The 17,830-nt window shown below is 48.9% G+C and overlaps 1 protein-coding gene across 12 annotated transcripts in view; it reads left to right on the forward strand.

The window, feature by feature from the left end:
* ARSG (arylsulfatase G) overlaps positions 1-17,830 on the forward strand; it is an 80,963-nt gene that overhangs the window by 53,275 nt on the left and 9,858 nt on the right. For 7 of the 12 annotated variants that reach the window (XM_030534148.1, XM_030534150.1, XM_030534151.1 and 4 more), the window contains 3 exons: positions 1,245-1,325; positions 6,498-6,606; positions 15,398-15,518. In XM_030534148.1, the coding sequence (XP_030390008.1) occupies positions 1,245-1,325; positions 6,498-6,606; positions 15,398-15,518 (311 nt within the window). Of the gene's footprint in view, positions 1-1,244; positions 1,326-6,497; positions 6,607-6,638; positions 6,719-15,397; positions 15,519-15,986; positions 16,153-17,830 lie in introns of those variants that run through there. The other 5 variants (XM_030534155.1, XM_030534158.1, XR_003996589.1 and 2 more) reach the window with 4 other exon arrangements.

Raw genomic sequence — 17,830 nt, forward strand, 5'->3', positions numbered from 1 at the left:
GGGAGCAATGGGCAAGAGGAGCTGCAGGCACAAGATGGACTGAGACGGTCTGGTCGGTTGCGTGCCCAGAGCAATTCTCAAAACTGGATTGTGGAAAATGCTGATTGGTGCCTGGCCTCTGGTGAGACCCAGGATACACCACTGAGAGCGACATGGTTACTCTGAGGAACTGGCTCTCAGGCCCATCATGAAGTTTGAGGGATTCCTCTCCCCCTTGAAATTGGGTGTGTGTGGGGAATGGGGGCCGGGATCCCCAGAGAGTTTCCTCTGGATTCTCCTGTTGGTCAGACCCTGTCTGAGGTGCTGGTCCACTGGCACTCAGACACCGTGCAGATGGGAGGCTGTAAATTTGCCTAGATAGGTCAGACTCCCCCGCTTTGGGGGGTTGCTAGGGAGGCTGGACTCCCCACCTGCTTTATAGGAAAGGTTTGGGCCTCACAGGGCCGTGCTGCTCCATCAGATTCGGCAATGATCCCTTCTGTCAGGCAACTTGTTTTCCAACCATCTCCCCACTCCCCAGGCTGCCCCGCTTCAAGCGGGGGGATGAACCTGGACATCCATGTCCACAAATTAAACCTCAAATCCCTGTTAATTAAAAAACCCAAATCCGCTCTTGCTGAGACGCCTCCCTAACGAGGATGTCTTGCTTCACTGCCATTCAGATGACAGGAACAGCTCTGCGGCTCTTTAACGCCAAATTGCTCTTGTCCCCCCGCCACCCTCCCCCATCTTAGACTCAATCTCCTGAGTGGAAGCTCAGCCCCCTTGAGGAAACATGGCCCTGTTATTTGAAACTAACCTCCATTGTCAGCCGTTCAGTCAATCCTCACTCAGGCGCCTGCCGAGGTAAAAAGCCGTCAGGCACTGCAGAGGAGGGGAGCAGGGGATTGGCTGCCTCTTTAAAGGGCCTATGAGCTCCCCCATGGGGAGAAAATATCATCCGCAGCAGCTCCCCACTTCCCCCCAAACATCAGGGGGCCCTGTCTGGAGCACCCTCAATTCAGAGAGGCCACCAGACAATCTGCTCCATGGAAGCTGTGTGAGATTGTGCCATCCTTGCTCAGTTTCCCAGGTGAAAATCAGCGTAACGCTTCGTTTTGATGGAGCTGATCTGAGATTGTGCCCTAGGGACGGAGGCTGGCTTGTCTCCCATGGCCTCCATGGTCTGACTCGTTCGCTGTGTTTCAGTCCAACTTGTCTGTCTCAGACTGTTACTCAACAAGGTTTTTTTTTCTCTCCTCCAGGAGACAATGGCCCTTGGGCTCAGAAGTGCGAGCTTGCAGGGAGTGTGGGCCCATTCTCCGGGGCATGGCAAAGGCAACGAGGTAAACGACAAGGCTGCTCGCAATGCTGTTACCATCTTGGTAGCCATCACATGTGACCTGCTGGGAGGGACCTGCTCCTGGAAGGCCCTTGTTCAAATCTGGCCACCAAGTAGAAGGGAGAGATAGGACACTTCCCTGCCTCTGGCAGAGTTCACTCCCAACTGTCTGGCTACTGCTGGACCAGCTCTGCACGGACTGATTTACCTGCAGAGCTCCAATTTTTGAAGAGCAATTTTCTTTCCTTTAGCGTGGACCAGCTAGTACTAAATAGCAGGTGTTTCCCCAAAATGTCATAGGGCATCTGGCTGAATTAAGGCAATCTGGGGCCCTGGACGCATGTCCATGGAGCCTTCTGGCCCCTCCCCCATGCATGGCCCTACCCCTTCTTATGGAAGCAGCAGCCTTCAGATGACTGGAGAAGTTTGTGCCTCTTGGAGCTATTGTCTTAGGCTGTCTGCAGACTCAGGCAGGTGTTGTTCACACATGGCTCATATTTCAAGCTTTTCTCTTATTGCACAATAGTTACAAACATGATTTTTTAACTGACAGCCCCTAGGTCTGGGCCTGTAGTGTGATATACTTTAGCTTCTAGATAGATATAAAACTATAATCTGGCCCTGACAGTGAAGGATGCTGAGAGATGCGTATAAAAGGTCTTCAAGTCCACCTAGCTCCTGAGGTGACCCAAGCTGAGACCTGTGGTCTGACTGTGCTGAGAATTACTTTAGAGCTTGGATTTTATTGTCCTGGAAGGGCTGAGCTCCCACTGACTTCCGTAGGGGTTCAGGGTGCCCTGGGTTTCTGGAAATCAGGCCTGTAAGTGTGTGTCATTGTAAGCCCTAAAATCTAACTGTATGGAGGTGTGGTTTTAGTGTTTGCTGTCTCCAATGGAGCCATCTGTGTGGTGGCTTTGATTATTTACACAGAAGCAGCCAAAAGTCTCCAGCATGACTCAGGCTTTTCCCGCTTCTGCTTGTGTTACGCACTGTGACTGCGTGTCGGGTTACATTTCCTCATTTGCTCCAGGACGGAAGGGGAGGGGACAGCGGAGTGAGGCAGCATCTCTTTCCTCATCTATTTCCTGACATCTTCCAAAAATAGTAGAGGCCCGGAGGAAACTGATGTGGGATTCCGAGAAAAGGTGGCTGTGGGGCTGGCCGGCCAAACAAGGGGTACTCCCTCTTCCTTGCATCTTTTTGCCATTCTTGCTTGGTTATTTTTTTTATCACTTTTTTTTTCTCTCCCCTTCTCCATCTCCCAAAAATCAGCAAATCGAGATTGTATTCTCTTCTGACCTAATTAAAAAAATAAATCTTTAGCAACAACCCAACACACCTATGAGCAACCAAGCCTATGATAACAACAGACAGCCTAGCACCCACTCGCAACCCTACAAGAACAAACCAGGGCTAGAAACCCACTGCTCACAGACAACCCTACAGATCAGACCTCACAGAAAGGGGACAGATTCCATAAGGATATAGAAACATCTGTCAGGAGCAGTGATTTTTAAAATTCCTCTAGGTTCCTTCTTAAACTTCATGCAAAAAAGGAATATTTATAGATATTTCGAAGTGCCTATGTGACGCTAATATCTTTGTTCTATAGCATCTCAATCCTATAGGTGCTGATCTCTGTTCTATTGCCTCAGGTCTCTTTTGTCTTATGGATGTAGTTTGCCTATCTTGACATCCCCAGAGTATGTGATCTGTCTGCCTGTTCTAGACTGTCGCCCATTACTGCAGTACCTGAGCACCTACCATATAAAATCTGTCCCTGCTGGACTCCGTGGTGTCTCTGCTACTTCTCCCTTTTTGGGCTCAAATCTCTGATTAGGAGAGGGTGCTTGTTAAATTTTTTGGGTAGAGGTTTAGGGGAACAAGGGAGGCTGTCAGAGTTATGAGTGTCATTCCTGTGGTGACAAGGCTTTTTATATGGGTTGGGTGAGGCCTGAAACTAGCTGGCAAGTTTACGAAAGAGCATTGGTTATTAGTGAAAGCACTTCTCAAGCAACCTGGCTTTTCCCTAGGCCCTGATCCAAATCTCAGGAGTCTTTCCAGGGACTTTGATGGCTTTAGATTAGGCCCTTCCTGGGAGGGAGAATAGCAATACCACAGTCTTGGCCTTTTCCCACCCTCTCCGTGAGCTCTGTACGTCAGAATAAAAACTTTGCCTCTCCTCTGCAGCAGCCCCCAAACCGTTGGGGAAACTGTCTTCCCATCTCTGGCTGGTTGGGCCCTTAGCTGTTACACCCGAACCTGGGTGGGCTGGTACTCTAATGGAACCCTGACATGTGTCAGCTGCATCGCCTTGGACTTGAGGAGGTGCTGGAGATGTGTTGAATTTGCTATGAAAGGAAGCAGTGGACCCACCATCACCCCTCCCAGGCATATGGGGATGGTGTCCCCCCGGCGCGGTTCCCTCTGTTTTGTACCTCGCCTGGAAGTCACACTGAAAGGGGGAGCAGTGCCGTCTCCCCACTGGAAACGTCCTAGTTTTTGACCTATTGTTGGGATGGATTTGTTATTACTTGCAAGGAAATCTTCTGTTTTATCTGGTGTCCAAGTTTTTGTAGAAAGCCTTGACCTTTCTACAATCTACACAGGAGGTCCACTTCCTAGACACCACGGTGCAAATAAGTGATGGTCACATTACCACCACCCTATACCGAAAACCTACCGACCGCTATGCCTATCTTCATGCCTCCAGCTTCCATCCCGGGCACATCACACAATCCATTGTCTACAGCCAAGTACTGAGGTACAACCGCATCTGCTCTAACCCCTCAGACAGAGACCAACACCTACAAAATCTCCTCCAAGCATTCTCAAAACTACAATACCCACATGAGGAAATAAGGAAACAGATCAACAGAGCCAGATGTGTACCCAGAAGCCTCCTACTGCAAGACAAACCCAAGAAAGAAAGCAACAGGACTCCACTGGCCATCACATACAGTCCCCAGCTAAAACCTCTCCAACGCATCATCAGGGACCTACAACCCATCCTGGACAATGATCCCACACTTTCACAGGCCTTGGGTGGCAAGCCAGTCCTCGCCCACAGACAACCTGCTAACCTGAAACATATTCTCACCAGTAACTGCACACTGCACCATAGTAACTCTAGCTCAGGAACCAATCCATGCAACAAACCTCGATGCCAGCTCTGCCCACATATCTACACCAGCGACACCATCACAGGACCTAACCAGATCAGCCACACCATCACCGGTTCATTCACCTGTACGTCCACCAATGTAATATACGCCATCATATGCCAGCAATGCCCCTCTGCTATGTACATCGGCCAAACTGGACAGTCGCTACGGAAAAGGATAAACGGACACAAATCAGATATTAGGAATGGCAATATACAAAAACCTGTAGGAGAACACTTCAACCTCCCTGACCACACTATAGCAGACCTTAAGGTGGCCATCCTGCAGCAAAAAAACTTCAGGACCAGACTTCAAAGAGAAACTGCTGAACTTCAGTTCATCTGCAAATTTGACACCATCAGCTCAGGATTAAACAAAGATTGTGAATGGCTTGCCAATTACAGAACCAGTTTCTCCTCCCTTGGTTTTCACACCTCAACTGCTAGAACAGGGCCTCATCCTCCCTGATTGAACTAACCTTATTATCTCTAGCTTGCCTGCATATATATACCTGCCCCTGGAAATTTTCACTACATGCATCTGACGAAGTGGGTATTCACCCACGAAAGCTCATGCTCCAAAACGTCTGTTAGTCTATAAGGTGCCACAAGACTCTCTGCTGCCTTGACCTTTGTAATTTGATGGCGTCACACAATTGTGCAACCGTTATTACTGAGAAAAATCCACGTGGATTTTTTTGTTTTCTTTGTTTTGTTTCAGCGTAGTGTTTACTACTGAAAATGTCACCCTGAGCCTGTCAGAAGGCTGCTCTGGCTTCCTGTGTAATTAAACACACCACAGTATGTGGTATAGGTAGCGCAGCTAGTGAATATTCCTTTGACTCTATCTTGCTGTCTGCTATGACTCATTATGGGTTTGTTTTACAAATCTCTTGACCTTATTGTGTCTCGGTTAACCCAGCTGTAACTTGGTACAAGCGAAACCTTATTTAAAAATACAAGGGCCTCCTTTTATTTGGATTATGGAGGATCAAATTAAAAATCTGGTACGGAGGCTGGTTTAAGACATAGATTAGTCTACAAAGCACAGTTAGCTCTGCAATTTCATATTTGAGTTCCTTCAGAACTCTTGGGTGATACCACCTGGTCCTGGCGACTTGTTTAGGCTAGAGCTCTAACCACTGGACTATATTTCCTCCCTTGCTAGAGGTAGACCCAGGTGTGTTGGGAAATAAACTAGTGGGTAATTAAGAGTAGAGGAAATTGTTTGTAATGTGGTCAGAAGGGATTTAGTTTAAAGGTGCAGGCCTGGCAGATATGTGTTTGTATGAATACTTCAGCAATCTGGAGGGTGCAGCTTTCATGTACTGGAGTTGTTTCCAGTTGGTACTGTACAAACACACGTATGTACACCACGCCCCTCTAGCCAGCCCATGAGGCTTGCACATAGAAACAAAACCAAATCAGCAGTAACCGCAAGGTAAACATTTCTCTGTGTGTTAGGTTCTCACACAACATCAAAGGCTTATGGAAATAATGTTACCCCAGCTACATGTCTTGTGAAACTAGCTCTGCGATTTTTCTATTGCTCATCAAAACAGATGAGAAGTAATTAGTCTGGGAGGGACCTCCGGGTCATCGAATCCATTTTCCAACCCCAAATCTTTGTTAAAAAGGGCAAAAGTAGGAAATCCAGTTAACTTTTCTCTCTCCTCCTTCTCTAAAAAAAGAACACTGTAAGTTTAAAACCCCCAAACATTGGAAAGACTCAAAATGTACAGGATTAAGCCATGCATGAGTCTGCTGCTAGCCCAGGGTGAATTTCATCCTAAAGAAACTGGGGGGCTGGAAGGAAGCTACTCTTTGAATTCACTTTGCTGCAGGATTTTTTTTTTCTTGACACAGCTTCACATTTCTGATGCAATCCTCCTCCTTTGTAATTTGTTTAGTATCTGTAACTCTGGATAATTCCTTTACCTTGTATCAGGAGAGGTTTGGGTTAACGAAAAGCTCCTGTGCAGAAGGGCCACTGTGAGTATACCTGTCTTCCAGGTGGGAGTGCAGCCAAGCAAACGACCTGGGAAGGGGGACATCGTGTTCCAGCACTGGCTTATTGGCCTGGCAGGATACCTGCAAACGTGACGAGCACTGCACTGTTGAGGTAGGAGGACAAAACTTTTTTGTTTTCCCTAGGTGAGGTCTAATGGTCTAAGCACAGGACTGGGAGCCTGCATCAGGAGGCCTGGATCTTCCATAGTCTTTCTCCCAAGCAGGTAATGTGCTCTCAGGGCGTGAGCTAAACTGCTGGCATTTCGGCTTTAAACACAGGGAAGCAAACCATGATCTGTCGGCTTGGTCCTGACAGATGAGCCTTTGCTCAGTGGCTCAGAGGGAGGTGAAGGAAAATCCAGGATCGCTGCCAGCGTGCCTGCAGGGGGATGTTCCTGCCTGACCTCAAGCGGGGCTGTGGATAAAACTAGAGCGAAGTGTGTATCGTGTGGCATTGGTGGAATCCAAGTCTTTGCCCTTCTCTTATTGAGGGCCAGCCCGGTGAACCCTGCCAGGACAGCCTGGGTAAAACATTCCAAGGATTAATCCCCCTTACAGGGAAGAAAGGAATTGTGATTATACACAAAAGCTGTGCTCCAACTGATCAGAGCAACTGTTTGCCTGGCCTGGTCCCCTGTCCCGGCGTGGGGTGGGTGAGGGGTAGCCAGGACTGGGTGCTCTAGGAAAGAGTGTAAAGCCCACATCATAGTTAGCGAATGCATTGCAGCTTTGAGTGGTGAAGGGAGAGACTGTGGATTATCTACTGCTTTTACGTCTACCAGACCCAGTCCAGCAGGTTTGACAGCAATAACTCTAGGAAGCTGCCAGAGTTTCAGGGCGCACAGTTGTGGCTGGATTAGAGAAGGAGGGGGCTGAAGGGCACTTGCAGGCTCTCAGAAATACCCAGTTCCAGATTTTTGTTGTTGTTAAAGATGAAATTCTCCAGTCCCGCACAGCCCCAGGGGTGGGCAATCCAGCTTTATGTACTATCCTGTGAAATTCACTGACCATGCTGGGGGCAGCAAACAGCACTACAGTGCAACTGTTCTGGTCTGGAGTCTGGGGTAACATGGCACCCAGAGCTATTGGTTCTCGGTCACTAGACTGACATGAGCCCAGATCCACAGAGCCCTGCGCGGATGCAAGAGTTGTATCTGCATCTGATCCGCAATCTGCAAGCATGGTCTGCAGATATCTGTGGAGCTAAATCTGCAGATCTGCAGGACTCTACAAGTCTAGTGCCGCTAGCCTGGCCTGCATCCAATTATCCCCTGTGCATTGATGGGGAGTCAGTGTTGGACAAGGAAATTTAAAGACAACACACTCTGAAAAGGTTTAAATAACTTCAAGTGTGTGACACAGACCAATAAAAGGCAGGATGTTGCAAGTGAAGGGCTGACGGCTTGTCTTTAAGGAACGCCACTCTCCGGCCACATCTGGTGGTGACGCACATGGTGGTGACATAAATCAACATCTCAATAAATGGGCATTAATGAATGTCAGTCACACACTGGGGGTAAAGGGCAGGACAGTTGTAGGAAAAGTGGGAATATATACGATGATATTGAACAAGGTGGAGCCCTGGAGTTTTGTAGCCAGTCTAACAGATTGGGTACAGGGCCAGGTTATCTCAAGGCTGTGGGGTTTTATACCTGATGTTCATGCCAGTTAAAGGCACACCATTGGGAGGCTTAGGGACTGAAGGTGTAGCAGAGACTACAGCGTGCCAGTTTTCTCCCTCCTCCCCCTTCCCCAAGAGAGATTTTCCCTAGGGGTAATGAGAGACTTTGATTTCTCAGGCTCTTTTATTTGCAGGCGCCTCTGGCTGGACTGCCGACAAGGCCGCTGATTCATGTCTCATAGAATGCGGGACACCCTAGTCAGTTAGTGACTGAGACCACCAGGCGGATATGAGTGGGTGATAAGCTTTGTCAAGACCAATGAGGAAGGGCTCTGTATTGGCGACCTGCCTGTGAGGTTCTCTGCCTGACACTCACACGCAAAACTGTGCAGGTTGTTTACTGTCCAGATTTATTTTTCCCTATGACATGTCAGCAATGGATTCCATCCTGTTCCCCTAACCTTCCTGTGATCCCTCAATAGCTTGTTTTGGAAGCAGCCTTTCTTACAGAATCTGATCCAGATATTTTCACAGAAAGGTCATCTTTGTTTTCCCAGTGCTGCAGCGTATTTCTCTTTGTTGTCACTAAACCAATAGGAATCCACCTCCAGGAAATCTGGCAGAGATTGAGCACTCTTATCGGCTGCATTGCTGATGTGTCCTCTTTCAGGTTAGAGAAGTAGTGCAGCCTGCTGCTCTGAACTTTTGCCCCAGCATGACCACTGGCTCACCCTGGGGCCTGGGCCCACACCCAAAGGCAGTCTTTTCCAGTTGTGGCCTCTGCTTTTAGGTGCCTCTCTAGGTACTTATGGGTCCCTCATCACTGGGGCATCCAAGCACATGGATATGATCCTCACTCACCCCTGTGAGGAAGGGCTGGGCTGTTCTCCACATTGTACAGAGGGGAAACTGAGGCCCAGAGAGACTAAGTGACTTGCCTAAGGTCACACGAGAAGTCTGTGATAAAGCCAGGAATTGAATTGGTGTCTCCTGAGTCCCAGTCCAGGCAACTGTAAAGCCCCCAGTATATTTAAAGCTGTTGTGTCCAGGACTTTTACTCTCCCCTGACTGCAGGAGCCCCAGGGTAGGGGGCATGGTGTGGCATGTTGCAATCAGGGTGGAAATTACCAGCCTTTGTGGCTATGCTGCAGGCTGAGGTGACACTTGTCAGGCCCAGGATAGGGTTCTCACTAGCTACGCTCCCCATCAATCCCTGTGCCCACCCCAGATTGGTGCAGCAATTAACTCTCCTCCCCTGGGCCTTATACTGAGATGCAGTTACTCCTGGAGATGTGAGTGCTTTGAACATCTGAAAACAAGGCACTCCGTGTCTCAGGCTGATGAATAAAGCAGCTCAGCCGAGCTGGGCATTCAGAATTAGTGGATGCCTTTGGAAATGTTGGCCTCAGTCCTTCTTCACCACCGTTTTGTCCTCCTGTTAAACCTTCTTCGTTGCACAGAGGTGTGGCCGAGATTCATTAGCTAATGTCTGTGCAGCATGCCATGTATTGCTGTCCCCTGCCTTGGAAAGGACATGGTCCCAAGGACCGTCCGGATGGGTCTTTCCCATCTCTTGTTCCAGTGATCCCAACTGGCATTGGAGAGCGTAGGCGCCACCTGAAATGATCACCCTGAAGGAAGGGAGGATGCAACACGCCAAGCCCAGGAAATGCAAGCGGCTGGCTGCATTGTGAAAGAGGCATGCCTTTATATTAGCTTGGCTGCGCTCCAGTCTATCTGGCAGGGCTGCTAATGCAACCAGCGCTACATGGTGCTGGGAAAGACTCTGCATGCTGTTGGGAGCACATCCTGACAGGGAGGAGATGGAGCATTCCTGTGGAGTTGTGAGCGATGGATCTGAGTGCAGGAGGAAGGTGCATGGGGTGAAATGTCCAGCCCCAATTAAAGCAGTCAGGGTAAAGGCTTTGCTCCCATTGGGGAAGAAGCCAAGCAGCATTTTGGTGTGACTGGGAAACCTCTCTGTGGATGAAGGTTGCCCCTCACCCTCAAACGATGGTGATGCAGAAGGCCATTGTGGGGTGATGTTTGGAGGTGCACATGGAGTGTAATCTCTTAAAGATCTGATCCTGCAGCCTCTACACGCAGAGAGCTCCCATTTACATTGATGTGGGCATTTTGCTTGCATAAGCCCAGCAGGGTTGGACCCTTTATGGATTACATGGTAGAAGCGCCTTCAAATTCCTTGGGCCGGCTTCGGAATGGCCTGCACTGCTTCTGTACTCTGTGTGGCTATTCTGGGGAGAGCAGTGCTGAGCAAAGCTTGCAGGAAGCCCAGGTCAGTGGACAGCAGGGCACAGAGCCATGGAAAGCAGATCAGAACTGAACAGAAACATGCTGATGCACTCTGTGTTCTTTTACACACACTGTCCGCCTGTGTGCCAGTGCAAACGTGCAGCTTCTAGCTTGTTTCCCCTGAAATGTGCCGTGTCTAACTGTTTTGCTTTATGATATTTGACTAGTAGAGCCTGCTGTGCCTTTACCATTCTCCTCACCAGTCAAAAGTAGGGCCTGGAAGTAGGTCACTGAGATGAATAAGAAGCAATTTGCACCATCATTTATTACACACTCTCTTGGCAAAATTCTGCAGATTGAGCAAAGCTGTTCTGCAGTATTTTCTGCAGAGGCAGGTGTGCATCTTGCTTAATAGCTCTTTGTTGCTGCATAGCCATCTACATTGTATCATCAGCAAAATATGGCTTGAGGTGGATTTGAAGACAGAGACTTTTACTCTTGTGATGTCATCTAGGATCCTTGTGAGCTACTTGCTGCTCTGCTTCATTGATTTTTTTGAAAAAATATTCCATCCTGGTTCTTGCTGTACAGTGAGCAGGAAGAAATACCTGTAGTGTCAGAACTTCCAATGTTGTTCAAATAGATGTGGACCCTAAGCAGAAAGTTTAAATGGCTTTATTTACCCACAGGTTTCCTTATGAGTGTTTGCTATGTAGGCAAAAGCATCTTCCTCTTTTAGTACTGCCATGTTTTCCCAGCTTTACTTCTTAGATTCATCCTTTTGCACCACATTAGCCTTCACACAGCTCTTGGAAGGTCGCAAATGCACATTCACCTAGAGAGATTTGGTCCCCAGTGTACTAAATTGTCAGGAACAGCTGACAATCAACAGCATTGATTCTTAGCCAAGGAAGTGAGTTTTGTGTTTTGGATGTTGCCATCCCAGGGAAGGAGGTGCCATCCCTTATATTTGTTGCAGCCATCTTCAAAATACCAAAGGTAACTTGACACAAGAGCTAAAGTGCAAATTGTTACCTTTTCAGTCTCAAGCTGACCCCAGGCAGAGTTCTTGCAGTGTATTTATGCTGGTTGGCCTGGCCGGCTACCGATTCATGGCTGGAGTTTTGTCAGCGGTCTTAGAAGTCTCTTCTTCCCTTGATATGCATTTCCAGCTCATGTCTTCCCGGCTCAGCAGTCAGCGAACTCTGAATCCTGAGATACTGGCTAAGAAAGAGCTCTTGCGTTAGAGCTGAAGACCTGGAACGTTGACAGGAAAGGTGAATTGTCATCAAAGGTTCTGTTACAGCATGAAACCTCTTGACATCTGTGATCTGCACTTCATATCTGTGTAAATATTAACTCATCCTGCAAAGGCATCTGCCTGTGAGGCCATGAAGGTCCCTTTGCAGAATTGGGACCATGGTTAGGAGCTGTGACTGGGTGAAATGTAGTTGTTTCTAGCATGGCCAAGAGGTCTGATGTGCCCCTCTCACATATCCCTCTTTTCTCCCCTTACACAATCCCTTTCCAACTCTGAGTCTCTGATCATTTCCACCAGCCTGGCTGCTGTTTACAGCCTATTTTTGGCATAATGGTTTGAAATTGTTCTAAGAGGTAATGCTAAGAGCCAGATCCTGAGAGGTGCAGCTCACCTGGCCCGTAGGGGAGCTGCAGGCAGGTGGCAGCCTCGGAGTCGTCTCAATGGCAGCCATAGGCCACGTCTACACTACGGGCGTTGTGGCAGCATAGCTACAGCATTGTGACCCCGTGCAGCGATGGAAGGGGGTTTTCCGTTGGCGTAGGAACCCCACCTCCCCTAGCAATTGTTGCTAGGTTGATGGAACCTTGTTGGCCTGGGTGGGATTCCCCCGGCAATGAGGCCTGAGTATTCTCTGTTTGGAGCCTGACTTATTTAACAGCCTCCTCACTTGCCTCACCCATCAGCCAGCCTCTAGGAGAGGACATTAGATTGAGCCTGCCTTTCTGCTCTCCTCAGCGTTGTTTGGCCACTCGGTCTCTTAGCAGCCGGGGAAATAGGAGCTTCGAGTTCCTCTGCTTCCAACTCACGCAACTGGGATAGTACCAATGGGCCCAGGCCAGAAGTGCTCACTCAGGCAAAACTCCCGTTATGTCCAGTCGTGCTCCTTGACTTCCGTGGGAGTGTTGGTTGAGTCAGGAGTTCAGGCCTGGGCCCCGAATACCTGGCACTCTTACTGGTGCTTGGCATGGCATTTCTGCTCCAGCCCAAAGCACAATAGTAGTAATCCACCTCTCAGTGCCTCTGTGAGTCAGGGACGTTGTAGGGTTGTTTTGCCTTCCTCAGGCCTGATAAGCTAAGATGCAGGTTAAGCTGGTTACCTGAGATCGCACAGAGTCAGCAGCAGAACTTGGAGCTCCTGCCAGTGGGGCTTGTGTCTGATCAGTGGAACCTGCCCCCTGTTTACTTCCTAAAGCAGAGGTGTTACCCGCCTGGCTCAGCCCAGCTGCCTGGAGGTCCAGGAGGCTGAAGGAACTCTTCCCACGCTGGTAAATTCCATCATACGTCTGTAAGTGCTGTGACTGATACAGAGACCTTTCTGGATTTCCAGCAAGCAGGGAGTTACCACCCTGTTCAGATGCCTTAGGCATGCAGGGGATAAGAGCCTTTCCCAGGCTGCTGCTCCAGGGCTGGGAGTTATCTGTTCTTGTATGCAACCTCTTTAACGCCTCAAGAATAACGCCTAGGAGGAGAAAGTGCAGATGAAAGGGGGGCACTTTCATTGCTGATCCACGCTGGTAGTTCACGCCAGTGATGGAAGCCCTGTGCCCAGACACTCGCAGCCTTGTTGTAACTCTTCAGGGAGCCGTGTGTGAGGGGCCTGCTCAAAGCTACTTGTGAGAGGTTTCGGAGTCAAAGGAACACAGGCTACAGTTTTCATAGGGTCCCAAACTCCCAGCTACCATGGAAAGTCAATGGGAGTTAAATGTCTAACTCCTTTAGCCCTCTTTAAAACCCCAAGCCCCAGTGTTTCTTACTGAAGCAGGTCGTGAACACGGCTGAGTTCTTACCTGTTTGTTTTCATCTGCGGATCTTGAAGTGCTTTTTAACATGAAATATTTCTCCTCTCCTTGTGCACGTGGTCCAGGGATTTGTGGGAAATGTCACTGATCCATATTGACATCCTGTTTCCTTTATAAGGGACTGGGGGCTGCCCTGGGAGGACACATCTGTCCCCAAAGTCAGTGCGTAGCTTATTTTGACCATCCTAGATTGCCTGATTCTCATGCTCCCTGGCAGCTATGGTGGCTGTCCACTCCAGAGGACCTAGGAATCATACGTGGCCCTTGTGGGAGTGCATTCATATTTGTGCCAACAACTGGGAGGATTAGAAGGGAAAGAGAGCTACAGAAAGTGAGGGTTAGATGAAGAGGAACAGAGATGCAGAGAGCTGGATTTGCCCCTGATCTCACTGGAGTTGTGCCTGCTTATGACAGTGGTGAATTTGGCCTGGAAAGTATAAATGACTTCCCCAAGGCTGCACAAGAAGTCAGTAGCAGAGCCAAGAGCTCAGGAGTTCCTGGTCCCAGTCCCATGCTCAGTCCATCAGACCATGTTCATGTACAATCAGCACGTTAAAAGTTGGCTGCAGTCCACAAACAGCAGGCAGAAACTCTCGCTCTTCCTGTTCCTGGCCTTACAGGTCTATATGTTACAGCTCCTGGATGTCAGGATGCCTGTTCCTCTCTGTGTGCCACACCCTTAGCAGGAGCTGAATACATGGAGTAACCAAGAATTAGCCTAGAGCAGTATTTTGTGGCTGAGCTGTAAACCCCCGAAAAGAGAGGATGATGGTGGAAATGCTGACGGCTTTTCGGTATAAGTGTACAAAACAGCACTGCTCTCATTTTCCAGTCTGGTTTCTATGGCTCCGGTATGCGATACATAAGTGAGACCACATGTTCCTAGGTTACAGGATCTGCTGTGACTGGAGTGAAAAGTGACTGAGTTAGCACTTTCCCTTCAGAGGGTAACTTGGCACCTTCCGGGGGGGACTTCATAAAGGGTTATGTGGCCCTGCCGCAACTGCAGTATCTCTGGCCAGCTTCCTCTTTGATATGGACTCCCAGGTATCCAAGAACCTGGAGGCCCAAAGGATTCCTTTGTGTGCTTCTGTATTCCTTTCTGGCAGGAAATGCTCAGCCGTGCCAGCAGAGGGGATGAACTAGGAGTTAGGGCACGGCCTGGCACTTAGGAGAATTGGGGTTCAAATCCTACCTGATTATCGTGCATACTGTGATAGCATCTAAGTACTGTACAAACACAGGACAGAAAGACCCTCCCTGCCCCAGGGAGCATCTCTGCCAGACGCTCTATGCGACCATGGGTCTCCATCACTTGAGTGAGATGCGGACAAATTGATTGAGGATAGTGCGGTGCTTAGATTGTACAGAGATGAGGAAACCCAATAAGTGCCTCTGGAGAAACTATGTTCCCTAGCAGCTCCAGCCCCGTTGTGCTGGACAAAGCCCATTTTGACCCATTCTCCCATATTTTAGTAGTGAAGTTGTTCTGCGTGTCCTATCGCTGGGGGGCACAGGCCTCTGAGCTCTTTCCAGCTACTGTGTCCTTTGGCAGATCGATTTGTGTAAGACATGCTGGCTCTTCTCATGCACATGTACTCGCTATCCTAAAAATATGCTAATCAGTATGGGCTATAAGGCAATTGCATCTCTTGTACAGAGCATGCCCCCAGCAAGCTGTGCCTCGTGTTACCAGGGCTCTTTCATTAAATACGCTGAGGTTAGGGATTCTGGCAGGCTTCTTGGATAGGTGCCCTTACTCACAAATGCCATTAGCTTTGATAAGCGGCAGGATTGAACTCCAGCACTCCCCCAGCATCCAGGCCCAGAGGGCCCTGACATTACTGTTAGGCCTGGGACGGGCTCGCTGGGGACAGGCTCAACTGCTTTTGCTCCAAGCTCAGGGGTGTGGATGGGATTTTAATTATTTTAATTTCATGTTTTAATGAAAGCTTCCTCTCTGCTCCAGCACCACAGACATTTTCCCCACCTTGGTGTCCCTGGCAAAGGCAAGCCTGCCTTCCAACAGGCGCTTTGATGGTTCAGATGTGTCTGAGATTCTCTTTGGGCAGTCGCACCAGGGGCACAAGGTATGTAGTGGACTCTCTTCAGCTGCAGCGGGAATTACAAACACCACTTCAGTGAGGGTTAATTGTTCCTTGTGCATGCGATCATTACCAGGTGCAGTCACAGTGGGAATGCTGCTGTAGACAGACGGACACCACTTTAAGCACTGTGTCATGTAGGCCTGCACTGGTAGAATGGTGGGACACAGCTTCCTTAGGGGTGTGGTTTGACTGGCTGGGGGCAGTGGGGTGCAGAGGGCTAGTTAGCATAATGAATCTACTGTTCATTCCCTATCGCCCAGACTCTCGTCCCAGCTCATTTTGAGGTCTTACATAAATTGGCTCTGATGGGTCTCAGGTCTGACATCACATGACAGGACTCCATATTATCAACTGCCCAACATTACTTGGCATCATTCAAGAGAGATCTGAAGCTAAGCTAGCCTGGAATCTGAGCTGCCTCTTCACTCAAGACAGGGTGGTCTCTTCCAGGCACTGCTGAGATTGCCAGGAGCTGGTGGAAGGGTTGGAGAAGAATGTGTGATGGTTTGATTTTATCTGTAGTGCACAATGGTAGCACCGAGAGGTCTCAGCTGAGATTCCAGGCACTACACAGACACACCGTGAGATACAGTCGCTGTTCCCAAGGGCTTATCATGTAAGTAGACAAGATAGACCAGCATGGGAGGCGATAGTGGACTTGCTTGAAGTCACACAGCGCATCAGTGGACAAGCCAGAAATAGAACCCAGGTTTCCTGGCTCCCAAGCCTGACTACCGACTGGACCACACTCCATTAGCAGCAAGATGGCAGTTACAAATTAACCTTACCAGATTTGGAACTGCACATTTCTGTGGGCTCCTCTGGCATTTCCCAGCTTGGCCAGAATGTAACAGACTGGATTTCATGGCAGAGGTGAGGTGGGGCAGGGCAGGGCAGGGCAAGATGGAAAAGATTTTTTAAAAAGAGTAGTTAAAACTTGATTTGTAGCCTGAGCAGCTTGGTTAGCGGCAGCGTGTGGCCCATCAATATGGCATTACGAGCTAAAGTGCGTCTGTCCTGCTGGACAGCATTCATCTGGCTCCATGTGTCACTGGAGTCATTGGGACCTGTCTGTGAGTATCCGAGAACCAGAACTTGGCCCTTGGCCATTCCTTTTATGCTTGGTAGTTGACCTGTCACATCTTTTTCCCTGTGCATTTCATAGCTGAGATGCAGTGACAGGAACGCCATCCCATGTGGTATTTGGGTCGCTGTAGCACTAGAATTAGAGAGAAACAAAACTCCCAGGCACTTGAAACCAGTAGCGTGTCTGTCTTGATTTGACAAACAGGGTCATGATTAAGCTCCTGTTTGTTCTGAGCCCTGGCTTGAACAACATGCCCATTATCAATTTGTAAGTAGGGCAGCCAGTCCCATATCCTGCAGCTTTCAATCCACATGACAATAGGACCTTCTCACAGCTCCCTAATGCATGAGAAATGCAGTTAGCAGGACAGCCATTTCTGAGCCTTACACAAGATTTTGGCTGCAGGACTCCAATGGCCTTTAATGAGCATCCCGCATCTAAAATCTTGCTCTTTGTTTTGAAAGTCTGCCCTGCTGGGAGCTTCTCAATCTGGCTCCCGGTAGGGATTTTGGATTTGCCCTCTGAGTCCATTGCGTGATTGGTATTTAATATTTTTTATGGAACCCTTTGTTGAATCCTAAGATAAACAACTAAGATATGGCAAAAGCCCATTTGGCTGTGTGAGTTGTGATGGACCTTATTATGAGTTTGTAGTGATGAGCCACTGTGAAACGCTACAATTCGTAGAGCATGTCCAGTACTTAAGCAATAGCCAAGGAATTAACCATCGTGACTGGTTCTTCCCCCAGCAGTGGCTGAAAGCCTCCAGGCAATTCCAGAGAAATACAATAGCCATGATAGATGGGCATGGGCTTGGAGATCTGCTAGCAGAGCTGTCATGTTTCATCATGGGAATTTCCAAAGTGTGGAGAGGAAATTGAAGGGGGCGTAAGAGGCTGCGGGCGGGTCACAGAGAAGAAATGGTAGACGGGCAATTCATAGTGGGCCAGGGAACCAGAGACTGCAAGGCAATAGAAAATGTAGTGCTGGCTCAGGGTGGCTGTGCTGCAGGACAACAGAGAGTGCAGTGCTAGGGACTGCAGGGTGACAGAGAGTGTGGTGCTGGCTTGGGGGTAATACAGAGCAGCAGCACTGGGCCTGCAGGCTGCTAGGCAGTGCTACAGAGAACTGCCGGGGAATGTTGATACCCAAAGGAATAAGTTACATTTTGACCTTAAACCCTAGATTGTCATAATAGCAACAAATA

Source organism: Gopherus evgoodei, chromosome 15 (genome assembly GCF_007399415.2).
Source record: "Gopherus evgoodei ecotype Sinaloan lineage chromosome 15, rGopEvg1_v1.p, whole genome shotgun sequence".
In the NCBI taxonomy this organism is placed as follows: Eukaryota; Metazoa; Chordata; order Testudines; family Testudinidae; genus Gopherus; species Gopherus evgoodei.